The sequence below is a fragment of the Parasteatoda tepidariorum genome, chromosome 2 (genome assembly GCF_982258835.1).
Source record: "Parasteatoda tepidariorum strain Cologne lab strain chromosome 2, Ptep-v5.0, whole genome shotgun sequence".
Taxonomy (NCBI): domain Eukaryota; kingdom Metazoa; phylum Arthropoda; class Arachnida; order Araneae; family Theridiidae; genus Parasteatoda; species Parasteatoda tepidariorum.
Genome location: NC_141756.1, coordinates 108615114 through 108633050, shown reverse-complemented (window position 1 = coordinate 108633050; position 17937 = coordinate 108615114). Strand labels below are relative to the sequence as shown.

Sequence of the window (17937 nt, the reverse complement as noted above, 5' to 3'; positions counted from 1 at the left end):
GGAATTCGAAACTACTCATTCTTAGTTTAGCTAGCTGATCACCTAATTGGTGAAATTCTGCATGTGGCAATTATTTTGAAGTTGATGTAAGTAAAAAATTTACTTTGATGATTTTGTTGATTTTTAACAGAAAACAAACTTAGTGAAAAAGTATACTTAAACCTTACAATTCCAGTTGGGATAGGTGGATATTGCTTCAATAATAATTGCAGATGATATATGTTGAAAATAAAATAAATCGTAAGTGATGAAAAACAGGAACAGGATGACTGTACGAAACTTTTATTTCATAAAATAATGCAGAGCTCTTGTTACTTAGTTTACATTTAACATTTTGAGAAAAAATAATATATTTTGAATAAAGATATAAATAAGAATAAGCCATGGGAGATAAACTCACTATGACCTGTCTGATTAAATGCCAGTTAAGAAGTGCATATTTAATTGTTGGTTTGGAATACAGAATGTGATCCATTAAAAATGAACAAAGCCAAAATTCAAGCCAATTGTGCTAATCTCACAATATCTAATGTTAGCATTTAATTAAGCTGGCTGGAGATTTAATTCCAGGAAGTTCGTTAAAAATCAAAGTAAGCCTATTAATGTTTATACTGATGTTCTATGTGATTGGAGAAAAATAAAAGATTATAAATTGATTTTGGTACACAGTTGGGATAGAATTGAATTGTATTTAGTTTATTTGCATGAAATTAAAAAGTGAGCTGCTGCATTTATGGAGAAAAAAATCATAGAAATATTTACGTTTTTTCTTTATAAAATTAATTGATTTTTAATTGTGAAATATATTCTCAGTTTTTTTTATTTTTGATGACTACTGAAATAAAAAAATAAAATTTTACAACAATTTATGAAATTTTAACTTAGAACATTGAGAAACTGTGTAAGATGATTGTTAGATTGTAACTTGTAATTTTTATTTCAAATATATTCTTAGCTTTTATTATCTAGATAACATTGTTAGGCTCTAAACTGTTTTGCTTAAATTTCTATACTTATTTACTTGAGTTAATTCAGTTTGAATGTTTATAGGCTATGAATTCATTGATAGTAATTGCAGAAGTTAGAAATACAAGCATCAATAATATTATTGGGCCAAGTAGAAAACTGCTCATTAATTATGTTCCATTGCGAAAACACAATCTACGACACCAGCCTGTGCTATCTCAAATAGCATTGTTAGATGGGAATACTTTCTGCATCACTTTAGAACCTCGTCTTTTCTCATATGGTATGTAAAAGAGGCCCCTGAAAAGTTTTATTATTTTAAGATTTTTGTAAAAATTGCATGCATTTTTTCCAAAATATATCAGTATTATTGGTTGGTTTTTCGTCTAATATGCATGCTACATAAATCATTTCAGAATAAAACTAAATGGCACAAATCACAGTATATATATTTTTTAAGTCAGATTTTTAAAAAATTTAAATCATATATTTTTATTTATTTACAACAAAGCTCTAATGAAACATATTAATATTCTTAATAATAATACATATAATAATCTCCAATCCAGTACCTCCAGATGTATTGATTTATTATGGGAACATAGAGGACTTTTCGACTCAACAGTTTTAAAATGCATCAATCACCATCTAGTACACAGAGAGTCTTCGGCCACCGGGAATTGAACCCACAAAGTCTTGGGAATGGGCCCAGTGCTCTACCAACCAGGCTATCTCAGCCTCATAGTTAGACTTTGTAAAAGTTAAGCATTACATAATTATTGAGTAGCAATAAACTGTAACTCAAAATTAACCATGCATTATTTAAATTATTATTAAATGCTGATCAAAGTGTTTAAAAATGGTTGGTTTTATCCTTTCTGTTTTAGTTAGTCTAAAACCAGACATTGCAAGGTAGTTTTGCGGAAACAGTGTTAAACAACTAAGACAATGGCAGTTAATCAAGCTGTAATTTCTGGAATTTTCTTTTTCACGATATATTTAAAAGAAATAGCTGCTTTTTACAAATGACTCAAAACTGTTATGAGATTTAAGGATAAAGTTATTCTTTGAGTTTATATGCAATTCATTTTCTATTTACTCATGCATTCTAAAACTTATTAAAATAATCTTAAAATTTCAAGATTTCAATTGGTATTGAGCAAATATTTTAAATTAAATGTGATGAAAAGTATAGTTAGATATTTATTTATTTAGTTTTTAAATGTTTTGAGTGAAATAAGTGTTTTTGATGTTTAGTGTATCCTATCACAATTCTAATTCTAATTCACACTAGTTGGTAAAGATTTAATATTTTGTTATAAAATTTAATGCAACATGTTCATTATTTTATTTTATAATGTGTTTTACTGTTTGGATAAATAAGTGGCCATTATTTTAAACCAGTTTTTTAAAAAAAAAAATTATAACCGTCATTGAACAGCTGACCCAATTTTTGGATTTACGATTACTAATGTTCAACTCCGTAGCCTTGTAATTTTGAACCCAATCCAGAAGGCAAGAAAACTCCTGGATCGAGTATTGGAAGAAATTTTCCTTCGTGGAGGACTTGTAAAATCAGTTTGTATTTGTTATGATTATTTGTTAACACGTTAAACATAGGTATAGTTTGTCTATGCTAAGAACTCCCCCTGCCACAAATTCTGTGGCCATCTACTGCTATGGAACCAAGAATAGCGCATTTTAGGGAGGGTAGCTTCTCTTCATTCTTGGGCAAAGAAAAAGATTGCCTTTCTTTCGATCCAAAACCTGTTCGGCACAACAACCCGACACCCCTTCTTGAAATAGTTAGATCTCGTTACCATAGTCACCTCCACGGGCCCAGAGAAATGGCTGTACGAATTCTTACTTTAGACAAATTATGTAGAGAAATGTTTTTAGCAGCTAATATAAATAGTTCGCATGCGTTTAATATTGAGGTGTGGTAAAGATAGAGTCACACTATCTTATTTAATTTATGAGCTGATGCATTCATTGATGTCTTGTTTCCAAAATAAGGCAGTGGGTGAGTCATTCATTAATAATAATTTTTTTAATTAAATTTTCTAAAAATTTAAAATTATATTTTTTTTTAAAATTTAACATATATTTAATTTCACATACGTTGAAGTTGAAACTTTTTCTGAACCTGGGAATAATTTACACTTCAGTTGTGCAGGTATATCGAATCTATTTTTAAAACTTGTAACAATAATTTTTCGATCATCTCGATTTGATGTAATCTTTGGCCTTCCGGAACGCATACGATCAACGTAGAGTCCTGTTTCATTGAACCTTTTAATTGTAGAATAAATGCATGCTAATTAAACGTTTTCCAATGCAGCGATTTTGTCTATAGTATGACCTGCTTTTCTTAAAGATACTATAGCTGCACGTTTTTCAGTTGATATTTCTTTTCTTGGAGACATATTTATAATGTTGCTTCAAATAAAATAATTTAATAGTAGAAAAATTAGTGAATGAAATTTTATAGTACATTCTTCAAATTAGCGGTAAACATCGTTTCGTTTGCAAAAACAAACAAATTTTCGATGAAATGTGACTGCTCGGTTTTAAGCGAAACGCCATTTGTTGTAATTGTTTCAAACTAGTGCTCTTGAACTCTTGTTTGAGCCAGTCATGGCTACCATTGCAATAGTGTAATGATTTTGGTTTGATTATTTACAATTGTTAAATAAAGTATTGTTTGTTAAACTTCTAGTATTTCATGAACCAGCATATTGTGTACAATCGTGTACAGTGACATCTATGAGATATTGTTTTAATTACATTCATAATAATTCTTCGTAATAACAATAATTACAATAATGAATAAGAATATTTGTTTTATAATAAATATTAGTTATTTGAAAATATAGAAAACATTAAAATTGAAAAGTTCTTTGGTAGAAGATGTATAGACCAAAAGACTGCATATGTGGAATGCTCAAAAATCAAGAAAAGTACACGTTTTTCAAAATTCTATAACTTTGTCAAAAAAAATCAAATCGATCTGAAATTTTGAGGGCTTACATAGAACGGTTCAAATAACCATTTTCCATTAACAGACAGTACAAGAAATTTTTTTTGCAAGTTTGGCAAGTGTTGAAAATTAACACATTTTTTCACCATAAAAACAACCCATGATGAACCCATAAGAATACTTTTTTTTAAATCCTTATTTTCATGTTAAATTTTTTTTTTATCATGTAAAATTTCTTCATATGAATTTTTTTCTTTTTATAAGGGTAAGCTAAGTAAGATCCAAGTCAAAGTGAAGGTGTATGAAAATGCATAAAGGTGTGCATTGTGAATGTGCAAAAATAGTGTCTTATTGCTGTTAGGATGCAAGGTATGTTATTTTTAAAAGTTGAACCCTATTCTAAATTTATAAATTTCCGAAATGTTACAAACAAATTTTAAAGGAAACATCATAAGGCAGGACTTTTTTACCTTTCTACTTTACATTGTAGCATTTATGATCAGTACAAGAAAAAATGCACTTTTATTTTTATTTACATTTTATTTTTATTAACATTTTATTTTTATTAATTCAGTTTTTAAAATAACTTACTAATAATTATTTTTTCTATTGTGAGACGCCGTAGATAGTAACTGAAGGCAAGTAAACTACTATACTGACATTATTAGCGTGATTTTAAAATTTTTTGAACTTTTTTCATTTTAATAGAATGAAATATATTAGATGACTGCTGTATATTAGATGACTGCTTATGTATGAACACAGAGGAACAATGTTACTTTTTTTGTTATTCAGCATAAAATAACATAATTTTGAGTCATTTCTCTGCGAAGTTATTTAAAAAAAAAAATTTGAAATATTTTTTGCTCTTTTTCTGAAGTCATTTTTCAAATTTACGTCAATTCAAATCAAGCATAAAGGTGCGTATAAGGTTAAAAGGATTCGATTTAAAATTAACATAGCCCCAGGAAATTTTCAAAATTTAATTGAAGATTTGTTTAGAAATTTAGAAGGAGTTGTTCCTTATTTTGATGATGCGCTCATTCAAGGAGAAGCTCTGAAGAAGAGTTAGCTACTTGTTTCAAGCAAGTACTAGAGCATTTGAAAAGTGCGGGTCTTGAAACAAATAGGAAAAAATGATTTTTTAGTGTAAATCAAGTTCGATTTTTGGGGCTACCGTATCGATGCAAAAGGTATTTACCCTTCCAAAAATAAAGTAATATGTTTATACATGTAGTGGCCAGATTACGACATAGAAGTGCATGTTGAGAGATTCCAAAAAATGTTAGCAGACTTGTCATGCCCCTAGGCTTTGCAGGGACAAGCATTGCTCATCAAAGTGGATAGAAGTGTGTCATATGACTTCAACATCCGCCTCTGCAATAGTCGATCTCCTCCAAGAAATTTTGACTACTCATGGAATACCTCATGTCATTGTTTCCGATAACGGAGGCAAATTTCGAGCATCTGTGTACCAGACTTTCTTGGAGATGAATCTCATTTAAAGGGTTATGATCACTCCAAGACGTCCGTCCGGAAATGGTCAAGCGGAAAGAACAGTCCAGACTGTAAAGACGCATCATGATGGGAAATTGGAGGTAACATCTAGCAAAATTTTTTCTTCAACAGCATTGCAATCCTACCAGAACAATTAGTGCTAGTCCTGCTGAACTGCTGATGGGACGGAAGAAGTTTTTTAGATAGTCTGCATTAAGATCTGACAGCTGAGAAAAAGTTAAGGCAGGAGAAAGATGTGTGTAAGAAATATAGCGATTGTCTTCAAAGATCATTCAGTGTCGACGATCCAGTCTTATGGACATGGTCAAAAGTGATTTCCAGCAATGGTGGTTAAGTCCATTTTCTTACCAAGCTGTTACAACAAGTGGTGATATAGTAAAATGTCAAATAGATCAACTTGATTTTTGTAACTGCTATAATTTTTCTTATTCATGAATTTATTTTTAAAAGATAATAATTTTAGTTATGTAAATTATGGACTTGTTCAATGAATGGTGCATATTTTATAATAAAACAATACTTTGCGGAGACACACTGGATATACTCTTTGGCTAGTGCTGAGTTATTCAAAGCGTAGTGTTGAAGACATCCTTGTTGCAGTTGATTCATCAGAAATACCGCACATAATTTTACTGTGTCATCGAGCGCTGAGTTAATTAACAAGTTATATACAAAATAAATTATTAAAAATCATTAAAATAATTCTTAAATAAATGATAAATTAATATATGCAATCTTACTTAAAATCAGAAATTATGTGTTTTGATAATTTTCATCATAACGAATGTTTCAAAATTGTACCGTGTACAACTGTGCACTATTAAAATGCAACACAATCACATTACAATAATAAATACCTATTTAAAGTACTCGAGTTTTATGTATACCAAGTGATTAAGAGCCTAAATATAACAAAAATAAGTTATTAAAATAAAATATGTTGATGAAAAGAATCTGTCTACAATTGTAATCACATCCCATCACTTTATCGTAATTTGATTTGAGATGCCTAAATATAATAAAATCAAATGAAGAAACAGCTCAAAATCCTTACACTAATTCAGAATAAATATTAATAATAATTAAATAAAGTAAAATAAATCTTGTTTTGTATAAAATTGTACAACACAAAAAAGTCATGAACACATCTCGATTCGTTTGGCTAATCTTTTAATTTCTGAAATTTTAACCTATCAAATGATAACCAGCTGAAAACCTTTAAAATAATTTTTAAAAACTTTTTTTTATAAAAAATAAACAAATGATCTTTTTACTTAAATGATCTATCTTATAGGCCAAGTTTTTTCTCACTTTCAGCTGAAGTTCAACTTTATTATTTTTATTCTCAGAAATATAAGACTTCAAAATTTTCTTGATATTCAGGTAAAATGATGCAACATGATGAGGATGTGGATAAAAGAAGAATGCAGATTAATTCTATATTTAACATTTATTTTAACAATTTTTAACTGTTTAATCATTAGATTTATTTATAACTGGGATATTACAAAAATTATTATAAAAGAAATAATGCATTTGCGATCATTTTCTGCTTTAATTTTATTCAAAACTACATTATTGGTTCATTTTTTGTATCTTAATTTTTAAAAATTATTTTAAAGTTTTTAAGTTGTTTATCATTTAAATAAGGGTAAATGATAAATTATCGATAAATGATTAACGGTCAATTTTAATAATTTTGGTGAATTTTAATTCTTCTATATTTCTTAACTTTGTTTGGAAAATTTTAATAGTTTAGATCAAGGGATTCAATTTTGAAGCATTTGTTAAATTTTGACTTAAAATTATTCCAGCAAATGTGTTTAGGATAATTCATAGTGTTTTTTATGCGGTTAACTGTTTTGTATATTTACATCGTTATTATTGTGAAAAATGTGTGTCTTATGATGCTAAATTCTAATCTTCAGTGTTAGTTTTGTGTTTGAATTTTATTTAAAACCCATAACTTGGGGGAAAGATTTAATATCAGAATTTATCAATTTGTCTATTATTTGTGTTAATTCAGAGATTGCTTTCGCATTGCTTTTGGGAGTAACCTCCTTCCTAAAAGGAGTTACTCCCAAAAGGTTGTCTGGCTTAAGACTATTTGTTTTGTTTTCCTAATTTTTAATAAATGTTATTAAGTTTAATTTTGGAGTTTATTCAAGAAGTCCATTTTCAACGTACCTCAAATACTACATTATGCCTGTTTTTTTTTTCTTCAAAAATTTGTTTATCTACTTAAAGACCTATATCCGGAAAAACTTATTTTCCTGACGTGTCGAAATCTTGATGATTCCGAACATGGGACTTTCCATTGTATTAAAATGTACTTGATAATAAAGTATCAAAATGTATGCATATATATAATATGTACTCATATTTATGAATATTCATTCAATATTAATATTTTTAGGTTCTTTGATTCTTTTTGATATTCTTTCAAACCAAAACTTTAATGATTGCAGCAAAGAAAGGGCAAAACCTGAAGTTCTTGAAAGCTTTGAAAGTAACCAGCAAGAGTTAGAAAGCTTTGTAGATATTGAACATCTTTTAAGAACTTTGAATTTGGCAGAATATTTAGATACTTTTAATGTGGACGAAATTAATTTATCAACACTGGTGAGGGTTGACCGAAAAGTTTTCCTCTTTAATATGAAAACTATTTCATGTTTTTCATAGGTGGTGTATTTAGCTTCAACCAAATTTTAGAGTTCTTTATCTATATTTTAGTTCTTTTTATCAGATGAATATTTGAAGAACATGGGCTTACCTATTGGTCCGTGTCGAAAATTGATGAATGCTGTTAAGACAAATTTATGCTTTTTTATGTAGTATTTTTTTTAATAAAATAACACATTTTTTTAAATCATAGCTTTTAATACATAACACACTTTGATTTGTTAAAAACTCCAATAATAGCAGTAAAATTTACATTTTTGAAGATTGTTTTTTTTTTTTTAAATTTTATATTTATCGCTTAAAATGAGTTTAAACCTTTTAATATGGTTTATTCATAGGATTGTATACGATCATATGGTTATAAATTATGTCTCTTAAATTATATTAGCATATTTGCTAAATTATTTTTCAATTTCTTCCTATATCTTATGTAGTTAGCTTTTGTGGTGTTTGTGAATTTTGTTTTCATTTGTTTAAAATCATTACATATGTTTATGCTTTATTTGAGCATTTCTTTGTTATTTGTTTGACCTTTCACATAAAAATGCAATATCTTTTTTTTAGAAATTTTTTGTTGAAATTTCGGCTACAATATCAATAAAATTTTATATGAAATTGAACACTCAACTATTATAATGTAACTGTTTAAGAAAAATTTCTTGATATATATTTACTTTGCTTATATATATTTTTTCATTTTGTGTGCTACAAAATTATGCATGCCCTACAATTTCTGTTAAATTTAATTCTTTATGTGCTTCATTAAAACTATTAAAATGTAAATTAAATAAGTTTTGAATTGAAAAATTATTGCAACATGAACAAGAGTTTTAATTTTGTTATTTTCACATTTAACTTAATTCTTTTTTATCCAACTAATCTAAAATTTCGCGATTGGATTCAAGCCAAGGGACTAAGCTGATCAATCCATAATTTAATTATATTTTTAGGTAGAGCTAGCTGCTAGTGCTTGCACTAGAGTGTATGGATGTGTTGTTGTGTTGCAAAACAAGTTTAGATTTCCTATTCTTCTTCAAAAACGTATCAAGTTTGTCCTATAGAACTTTTTGACAGTAGTCCTTGTTATCCATTTTATGTAAAGTAAAGGCTAAATTTAGTTTACCTTGTTTACTGTAGGCTTCCTAGGAGAATTTTTTCTTTTGACAAATCCCTCCAATAATATGAGTATCCATCTGGGCATTTTATAAATTAAATTTTTGGTCACTAAAAATAACCTATAATTAAAATTACCAATTTTGAGAATAGTGGTTTCATCGCAACGAAAATTTTTAGTTTAATATTTATTAGTGACTAATTACTATTCATGTTTTTTTTCTTCAAAAATTTAATCTTGTGACTTTAAGATGAGGTTTCTGACTTTCCCTTTATTGCTCAGAGAACTGAATCCTTTAAAACATCTAGGTTGAATTTTGTTCATACTTCAAACATTGACTTATTTGACACTGTTTGAATAATTTTTTTTCTTCCCAATGAAAAAGCTTTTGAGGATGTCCTGTATATTTATTCAACTCTTAGATATACTCTTTAGTTAAAATGTAAATTGCACCTATTAAATGTTTTAGAATGTACATATATCCTTTACATATACTCTAAAGTGCCATCATCTGACCTTTCTCTAGGTCAGACAGCTGAGTTTCGTAGGGCATGAAATAAAATTGAAATTTCAATATCAAAATTCTTTTGCATCTGGTTTCAACATCAAAATGAAAGCAGAATATATATATTTTAGTGATTTTTTTCCCTTCATATTTGTATGATGCATCTAAAATCAAAATAAATAATTTGCAGTCTCACATGAATTTGTAGTAAGTATTTTTTTAAATAAAAGCTAATAAATTACGAGCAGCTAGTAGTATGTGCATATTTTTTTCCTCACTGACTATAGTTGCTCCTGTAAAATTTTCAAAAACTTGTTACCAAAGATTTAATAAAAAAACTTGAGGTATTTGCTAAATATTTCTGAATCTAATATAATTCCGTAGTGTATAAATCAGGTTAGAATAAGTGTATATGATTTGTATAACAAAAAGCCACAATATTTTACTCTTGTATTATATGAAAAACACAAGATGAATTTTGTTTTGATATTATTATGATAAATATTATCAAAATACATTGTATACAATACTAAAGAGGCTTGTGGATTAAAATGTTTTTGTATTATTTAGTTTATTTACATTCTATCGAAATTATAAAAATATAGTTATAAAAGTAGACAGTGTACAGTCCAATTACAAAGAGGCCTATTTAATTTTAACCTTGAGCAGCTATAAATATTAGCACTTGAGAATGTGTATTAAAAGCTAATTTAAAAATATAAGAGCTCATTACACAGGTATGATTTATTTTCTATAGTTCTATTAAATAAATGCCTTTATGTTGTCTAGTGTATGGAACAAAATTTTAAATAATATCCATGACTAGGATTAACGCCAGTATGGCAACCAATATCGCTGAAATCAGCGAGTAGGTTGCAAAATTGTCTTGAAATGTGTTTTGAAATTACAAAATGGTAATAAAAAATAGTTTTTTTTTGCATCAAATGCCATGCATTTAAAAATAATTGTTGTACTAATCTCATTGTTCTATGCTTATGTTAGATTTTAATTTTAAAGTTTTTCAAACGGAATAATTGAAAGTGTCTGGTTCAAAAATTTTTTAATTTAAATGTTGCTATTTCTATTGACAGGCTGTACTGTGCTTTGCATTCATTAACTGACAGTATAATTATTCATTAATAAAACATTGTTATTTGCTCTTTTAGAATTTGCTTTATTTGGAATTTTGAAATTTTTAAATAATTAATTTTCAATATAATATTTAGCTATTTCTTAAATTTTCTGTTTTTTTCCCCATTCATTTATTTAGTTGCTCTATGCATTTTAATCTATATGTTGAATCTGTTCACTAACATTTTTCTATCTTTATTTTTTCCATTGAATTTTAATAAATACTAATCATTATGGGGTGATGGACCTAATTTAATTAGTTTTAGGGTGTAATAGATGGCAACTACTAATTTTGATGTATACCATAACATTAATTATGCAATTGTAAAATTCAATTTTTCCCCAAAGTAAGTTTAACATATTATGTTTTTGGACCGCTAAATGAACACCTAGGTGGTTTTATTGGACCACTAAATTTTCATTACTGGTGTGAGCCCTATTAATGACAGTACTTTTTTGGTAAATTAGGATCTTCTGAATTATTTATTCTGCGTAAGAAACTTATATTATCTATTTTTACATATTGATTGTTCTTTGTCAGAATCATTTTTTGTAATAGAATATACACTTTTTACTTTGTAGTTAAGTGGAAAAATTCTTAAACCTAAGTGCAATTTCTTCAGTTTTGGAATGATTTTAAGAGATTAAAATTTGTAGTAAAACTTATTAGCTTTACTTTTTTAATGGGGTGTAATAGCACATATTTTCAAAGTATAAACATTTCATTTTAGAATTTTATAAATTTTTTTCCAGTTATGTGGTACATTTATTCCTGATGATCATGTGGAATGGTTTAAAAATCATTTTGCATTCCTTTATCGAGTAAAGTAGCGGTCGTAGCTGCTACCAACCCATTTTATGTATGCTCAAAGGAGTTCAAAGAAAAGCACAAAACAGAATAACTTCAATCATAGCTCTTTTATTTAGAGTTTTTCCTTATCTTTTAATTCTATAATCTTAAACAAAATTATGAACTTTTCAGTTTTTAACTAAATACTCTATTCAGAAACATTTTAGGTGAAAACAAATGTCCATAAATTATTTTATAAGAAAAATATTTTTTGTGGCTTAGACAAAAAACTTGTATAAAGCACATATGAAAGTACATACTATAGTTTCACTTCTATAAACAAGTACCTACCTCAGAGTCTAAACGTCAAATAAAAGTAGAGAAGTAAGAGACAAACACATCTAAAGTGGTCTAAACAATAGGGACAGTTCATTCAACACTGCTCTTCATGTTCCAAACTTGATTTTTTTGAGCCATTCCTTTTTTTTCTTTCAAAAATTCTAATAATTCAATTTATGAACTTTTAAGTATCCATCGTTTTTCAATATTTTAAAGTCCATTTTAACTTAAACTGTTTTCACCCTGGGGTTCCCGCTAAATTTCCTGACACCTGTTTCTTATATTCCCATTGTTATTTTCTTGTTCAGATGTGTTTCTCTGTCTCTATTGGTTAAACCACTGTACTCATGTTTGCTACCTTCTTTTGTCCTCTAGACACTGAGGGATGTTTTTGTTTATAGAACTGAAACAATAGTATGCTATTTGTTGTACTTTTGTTTGTGGTTTATTCACATTGTTTTTACTTTAGTCTACATAGCATTAAGTATTACTCTTTCCTTTGTTGGATATTTTTTACTATTTAATGCTATGTTATTGAACTTTATGATCATGAAAAATATTAGATTTACATGTCTAAACAATACCTTTAATTATTGTTGATCAGAAATATTGTGTAATTCCTCTTTCAATTTCTTTTTTTTAACGCTTGACCCTGGAACAACAGGACATATCTGCCACATTAACAGTAAAAAAAAAAAAAAGTTTTTCAACTCTGAGCTCACCCATTCAAAATTATTTCTAAATTTTTTTCCTTCAAAAAAAAAAAGCTATTCCATTGTTTTTATAGGTTGCCAGTCTTTTCCAGAAATAGTTTCATTTGTCGCCGTATGCTATTGTATTATCATGGTTGTTCTCATTAGTTTTGGATAATGAAAATGTTTAAAACTAAAATATAGTATAAAATATGCAAATTGAATAAAGGTAAAAATAAGCATCAGAAAAAAATAATTGATGCTGATAAAGATTTTCAACAAAAAAAAAGTTATTAAATATATTTTAATCCAGCAGAAATAACAGTAACAATACAAATAGCATCAGCATTTTTTGTTATTGAAACAAATTAAAGTCAATTTTTTATTCACTAAACTGTGTTTATTTTTTGTTTTCAAAATAAAACTATGTTAAAAAGAAATATATACCTCTATCACTTCAATAAATTGTTTGAAAAAGTAAAAAACTTAAAATCCCTGGCTTGATAGAAATTATTTCTATCTTGTTAAATTTTTCTTGAAAACATGCTGTGCTAGAAACTAAACTCTTTGCTTGCTTTCAAATTTTAAGTATATTTCTGTGTTCCATGTCCAAAAACACATTTTTTTTTTATGTGTGATTATCATTTTAAAAAAAAGGATGGGACTTGTGTTCCTATATTCTTTTATTTTCCCACAAAAAATTGTGTTTCTGAAAGTACCCATGTATAGTATATTGAAATTGTTATTTTTCTTATAAACAAATGGGAATGGTTAATTAAATAAATTTCTGAAAGATTTAAATCTTTTACTGTGCATAAACGTAAGGTTTATTTTTAATAAAATTATTTTTCTAGTGTTCTCTTTTACATAGTCTGTTGAACCAGAAACTATTTCTTCAGCCTCTAAAACAAAAAATTTTGAGCTTAATGCTACAGAAAACATTACTGCTGAATATCATAATAGGATATTTCCTCTTTAAAATCTGAACACAAGAGATTCTTCAGTAATTTATCCAAGGTATACTTAAGATATGGGTGATTCTTTCTAAACATGACAATTCGGACCAAAAATTTCTTCAAATTTAAAGTCTTCAAAATAATCTAAAATTTTTTTGTATACTTCTTTAGATACACTTATTAATATCTTACGAACAGCAGTGTAGTTTATTGACATTTGCTTGAGGAAAAAAAAATAAAATAGAAATTCACCAAATCTTGAATGCCAGGAAAAGGACATATTAGCTTAGAAGTTTTGAAAACAGTCATTTTAAGTTAATAGTAAGTAACTCAACTTAGGCCTTTATGTTAGATGGACTATAAATTGCTTAAATTAATTCTTTTCATCCACTGTAGGAAGAATCAAAAAAATTTTTGTTGCTGATATGTACAGAATAAAATTGTGTATAATAATCAATCATTAGATAAATAAATAACTTTTACTACACTCAAGCATATTACAATCATACATAAACTTGGTATTAGGTTAATATTTGCTTTCCCTCCTTACAGCATTAGCAGTTAAGAAAAATTTCTGGTAACACTTCAATGTCCTGGCATTCATAAGCCAGGATAATGACAAATTCGCCATTTTATAGCATTATATATTTCTTTATATATTTCTTTTTCCTGTCATTTTCCTCTTTAGACACTGAGGAAGGATTTTGAAACTATAACTGAAAATATAGTATGTCCATATTTGTACTTTACTTTTGTTTTATTCAGTTTTTTTTTACTCTACATAAAATAATGTCCTCCTTTAGGATAAAAATTGATTTATTACTAAACATTAAATAAAACTCAATGTAAAAATTCTGAGCATACAACTTTTCTAGACAATAAAGATTTTTCATTTATGAGTAAATATTAGTGATACTTATTGTATAGAGTAATTCTTATATTAATTTTATATCTAAATGAAGTTTTGACAGGAAATTACAATGAACATTTATTATATTAGTTAGAAATATGACATTATTAAGTTTCATAATTCGTCTGTCATCTATATATATATTTCTCTTACACGGCGACAAAAAAAGCCTCATTACAACTCCCCGAATGGCAACGCTAGAAAATCGACCAATGATTGCCGCTAAAAATGTCACATGCCAAATCTACTGAGATGGCTCAACATATAGCGCTTTTAAAAACTGAAATAACCAGAGAGAGCATAAGCTAGGCAGAAGTGAGTAGTCTTTGTCGATAGATCTCTATTTTAGTATTTTGTTGATAGCGCTTTTTTTTCACGAATTTATATATTACGAATTTATTTGACGATTTTTGATTTATATCACGAATTTATTTGTTTTACTAGAATTTATTTGTTTATGCAGGTTTTTCCATTGCAATTCACTTATTTCAATTTTTAATAGACTTAATTATAGCCAAAATTTTAACCTTTTTAAAGAGATATCAGTTTTAGAAATTTTATCTTAAGATTTTATACTATAGCACATTTTTAATAGGTTTAACGAATTACATGTCATTTATTTGAATTCAAATGTATTTTAATGACCTAGTATTCACTGAAAAGATGTAATTTTTTTTTTTAAAAAAAAAGTTGTTATATGGATTTGAATGATTGTTTTGAATTCTTAGAATTTTGTGCATTTGCAATGTACTTAAGTTAGTAGCGAGCGAAGCAAACCATATAAGACTGCGTAGCAATTTTCGGGGGTTGGCGACCATTAGCGAGCAGGGGGCGCAGCCCACTAGTATATTAAAATACAGAATGCATTGAACCCTATATAAAATAAAAGTCTAGATAAAGCACTGGCATCCACTCGTCAACATAAACTTCAAAAACTCGCAATCAACGCTATGCTCTTAAGCAATTTTTTTTATTTAAGCTTGATGAAAACAAAGAACAATCTAAGCTTTTATGTTGGTTACCGCTTGTCACAACAAAACTACATCCACAGCATCTGAGAAGTTTCCAGATTATATATATCCACTTTTTTCTCTTTAAAACTATAAAATTAACAACAAAATTTTACTCTATCAGCTCTGGGATATTGGTTACTATAATGTATATCAATTACTGTTTTTTTATTTTTTTCCTGTTCCACTCAATTTGAAGAAAAGGAATATTAGAGTCAACTTATCATTCAATGCTGGAGCAATAATTCAGAGAAGAATTGAAATTAATGTAAAAAAGAGCTATTAAGTTTATTTATAAAATGTTGACAGGCTTGTTCTGATTTTTTCAACCAGAATAATTTTCTTTTTAGCCCCAAGTAGTTATATTTAATACTGTATATATATGTTGTTTTCGTTTAATAAAAATATTTTTGTTTTATTTTATGTTGGTTGAAGTTTATTGTGGAATCTAGAGTGGCTATACTAATGACCAGTCAGTACGTTGAAAAGTTATAATGATTATTTTAAAGCAATGAATCCAGTCCTATTGTTTTGAAAGGAATGTAGGGTCACTGAGAAAAGACTCACGACCAGGATAATAACAGCCAAAGAGTTTGTTTATCCTATTGGAATCGTTTACAGAAAAAAAATCAAAAGCATGACTTAATATTAGCTGATATGCATCATAGTCAAAAAATATATAAAACAGTCTAACGCATATCATTTTCATGCTAGTATGTCTACTAGATTCCTATAGATTATTGGAATATATTTTCACTATATTATACTAGAATGGAGCCCTGTAAGATTGAACTACACCTTTTGGTCAGTCGGTCTCTATGGGATTGCAACACTGTCAATTCAGGTGATGGAAGATGAAGTCTTTGCCATACTAATATCATTGTGCATAATACACCCCTAGCACATTGTTAAAAATCTAAAAGTATTCTCTTTCTCTTAAAATGTTGATATATCAAATATTTCAGTTTTGGAACCTACTTTAGGGGTTAGCAAAAACATCGTAATTTCAGATTTCCCTTAAAAATATCATTAAATTCAGTATTTTTCAAACTGAAATTCTTATTTCATTAATTTTATTTTACTTCATAACCGACGTTGAACAACCGATTCAATTCTGTGTTTAAGACAGCAAATGTTCAACTCCGTATCCATGTAATTTTACTTCTAATCCAGAAGACAAGGGAGCTCCTGGATGAGTACCCCCAGAGGTATTAATTTGTTATAAGAACTTGGAGGACTTTGTGACCCTAACAGAAGTAACGTGCACCAGTTTAATACATGGTGGTAATATTCAGTGTCAAAATACTCATGCGTATCTATAATGTTTTTTTTTTTTTAGTTTTTATAGCATCATTTACGTCAAATAAAGTCATATCCAAAGGTAACACTGGCATGGGCCTGCAATTTAAACTTATACGTAATGAAGTGTTTTCTTTATTGTTTTAACTTACGAATTTCATTTTAAACTGATTTCTAATATTAATTGAATTTTTTAATCTAGTCATTATTAGTCACTTTCAACTGCAATTCCTGGTTGGTGGATAACTATTAATTTTGCCATAAATGAGTCTTGGAATGGTAATAACTTTGTTCCCATATAAAACACCACCTTGACCATACCATTCTATCTCAGAGTTTAATCATTGTTTCTTTAAAATCACTACTTCCATCTTATAGATTGCTTTTTAGAGTAGCAAAGTTCTATCAAAAGAATGGAAAGCCTTAAAATCAATTTAACTGATACTCTTTTCAAATTACAAGGTAGGCACGTAATGGATTTTAGAAAATCCAATTTCTCACAACAAATACACTTGCTCCTGATTTATCTGGAGCAAATTTCTCGTTTTTATTTCATACAGATGACTCAAAAGCTTACCTAAAAATGTTTCAGAATGGAAAAATTCCGAATTTAGCAACACATACATAAGGTTGCAGCATTAAATTATGTCAATGACAAGGTGGAACAAGAAGTGAAACTACGCAATTAGAATTGACAGAATGCACTAAAATATAAATAAAAAAAAATTTTCTAGTTGTCGAGAAAGATAGACCAAATCAGAGAAATCTCCAAACTTAGTCGAAATTCACTTTAACTTTAATTGAGTTTAATTATGTATTATAAAATTTCAAATGAAAACTAATGCTGCTATAGCCTTTTTTTTTTTACATAGCACGAAATTTCAATTTCATCATTTCAACAGATTATATATTATTTTATTTTGATTCATGATATGCTTCTTTTTAGAATTTCCATATTTTTTGGACTGATAAACCGCATAATTATCATTTGAATTTTGTACATAATATTTTTTTGACATTTCCAACAAAAATAACGAGGGAAAAT

General features: G+C 27.8%; 1 protein-coding gene across 4 annotated transcripts in view; it reads left to right on the top strand.

The window, feature by feature from the left end:
- Positions 1–16011, top strand: part of LOC147816017 (transcription-associated protein 1-like) — a 37179-nt gene extending 21168 nt beyond the window's left edge. For all 4 annotated transcript variants that reach the window (XM_087158010.1, XM_087158008.1, XM_087158007.1 and 1 more), the window contains 3 exons: positions 1051–1249; positions 4211–4315; positions 7881–16011. Coding sequence is in view for 2 of the 4 variants with exons in the window: in XM_087158008.1 (XP_087014134.1) it covers positions 4309–4315; positions 7881–8146 (273 nt within the window). In the remaining 2 variants the exon portion in view is untranslated. The remainder of the gene's footprint in view (positions 1–1050; positions 1250–4210; positions 4316–7880) is intronic.
- The last annotated feature ends 1926 nt before the right edge of the window (positions 16012–17937 follow it).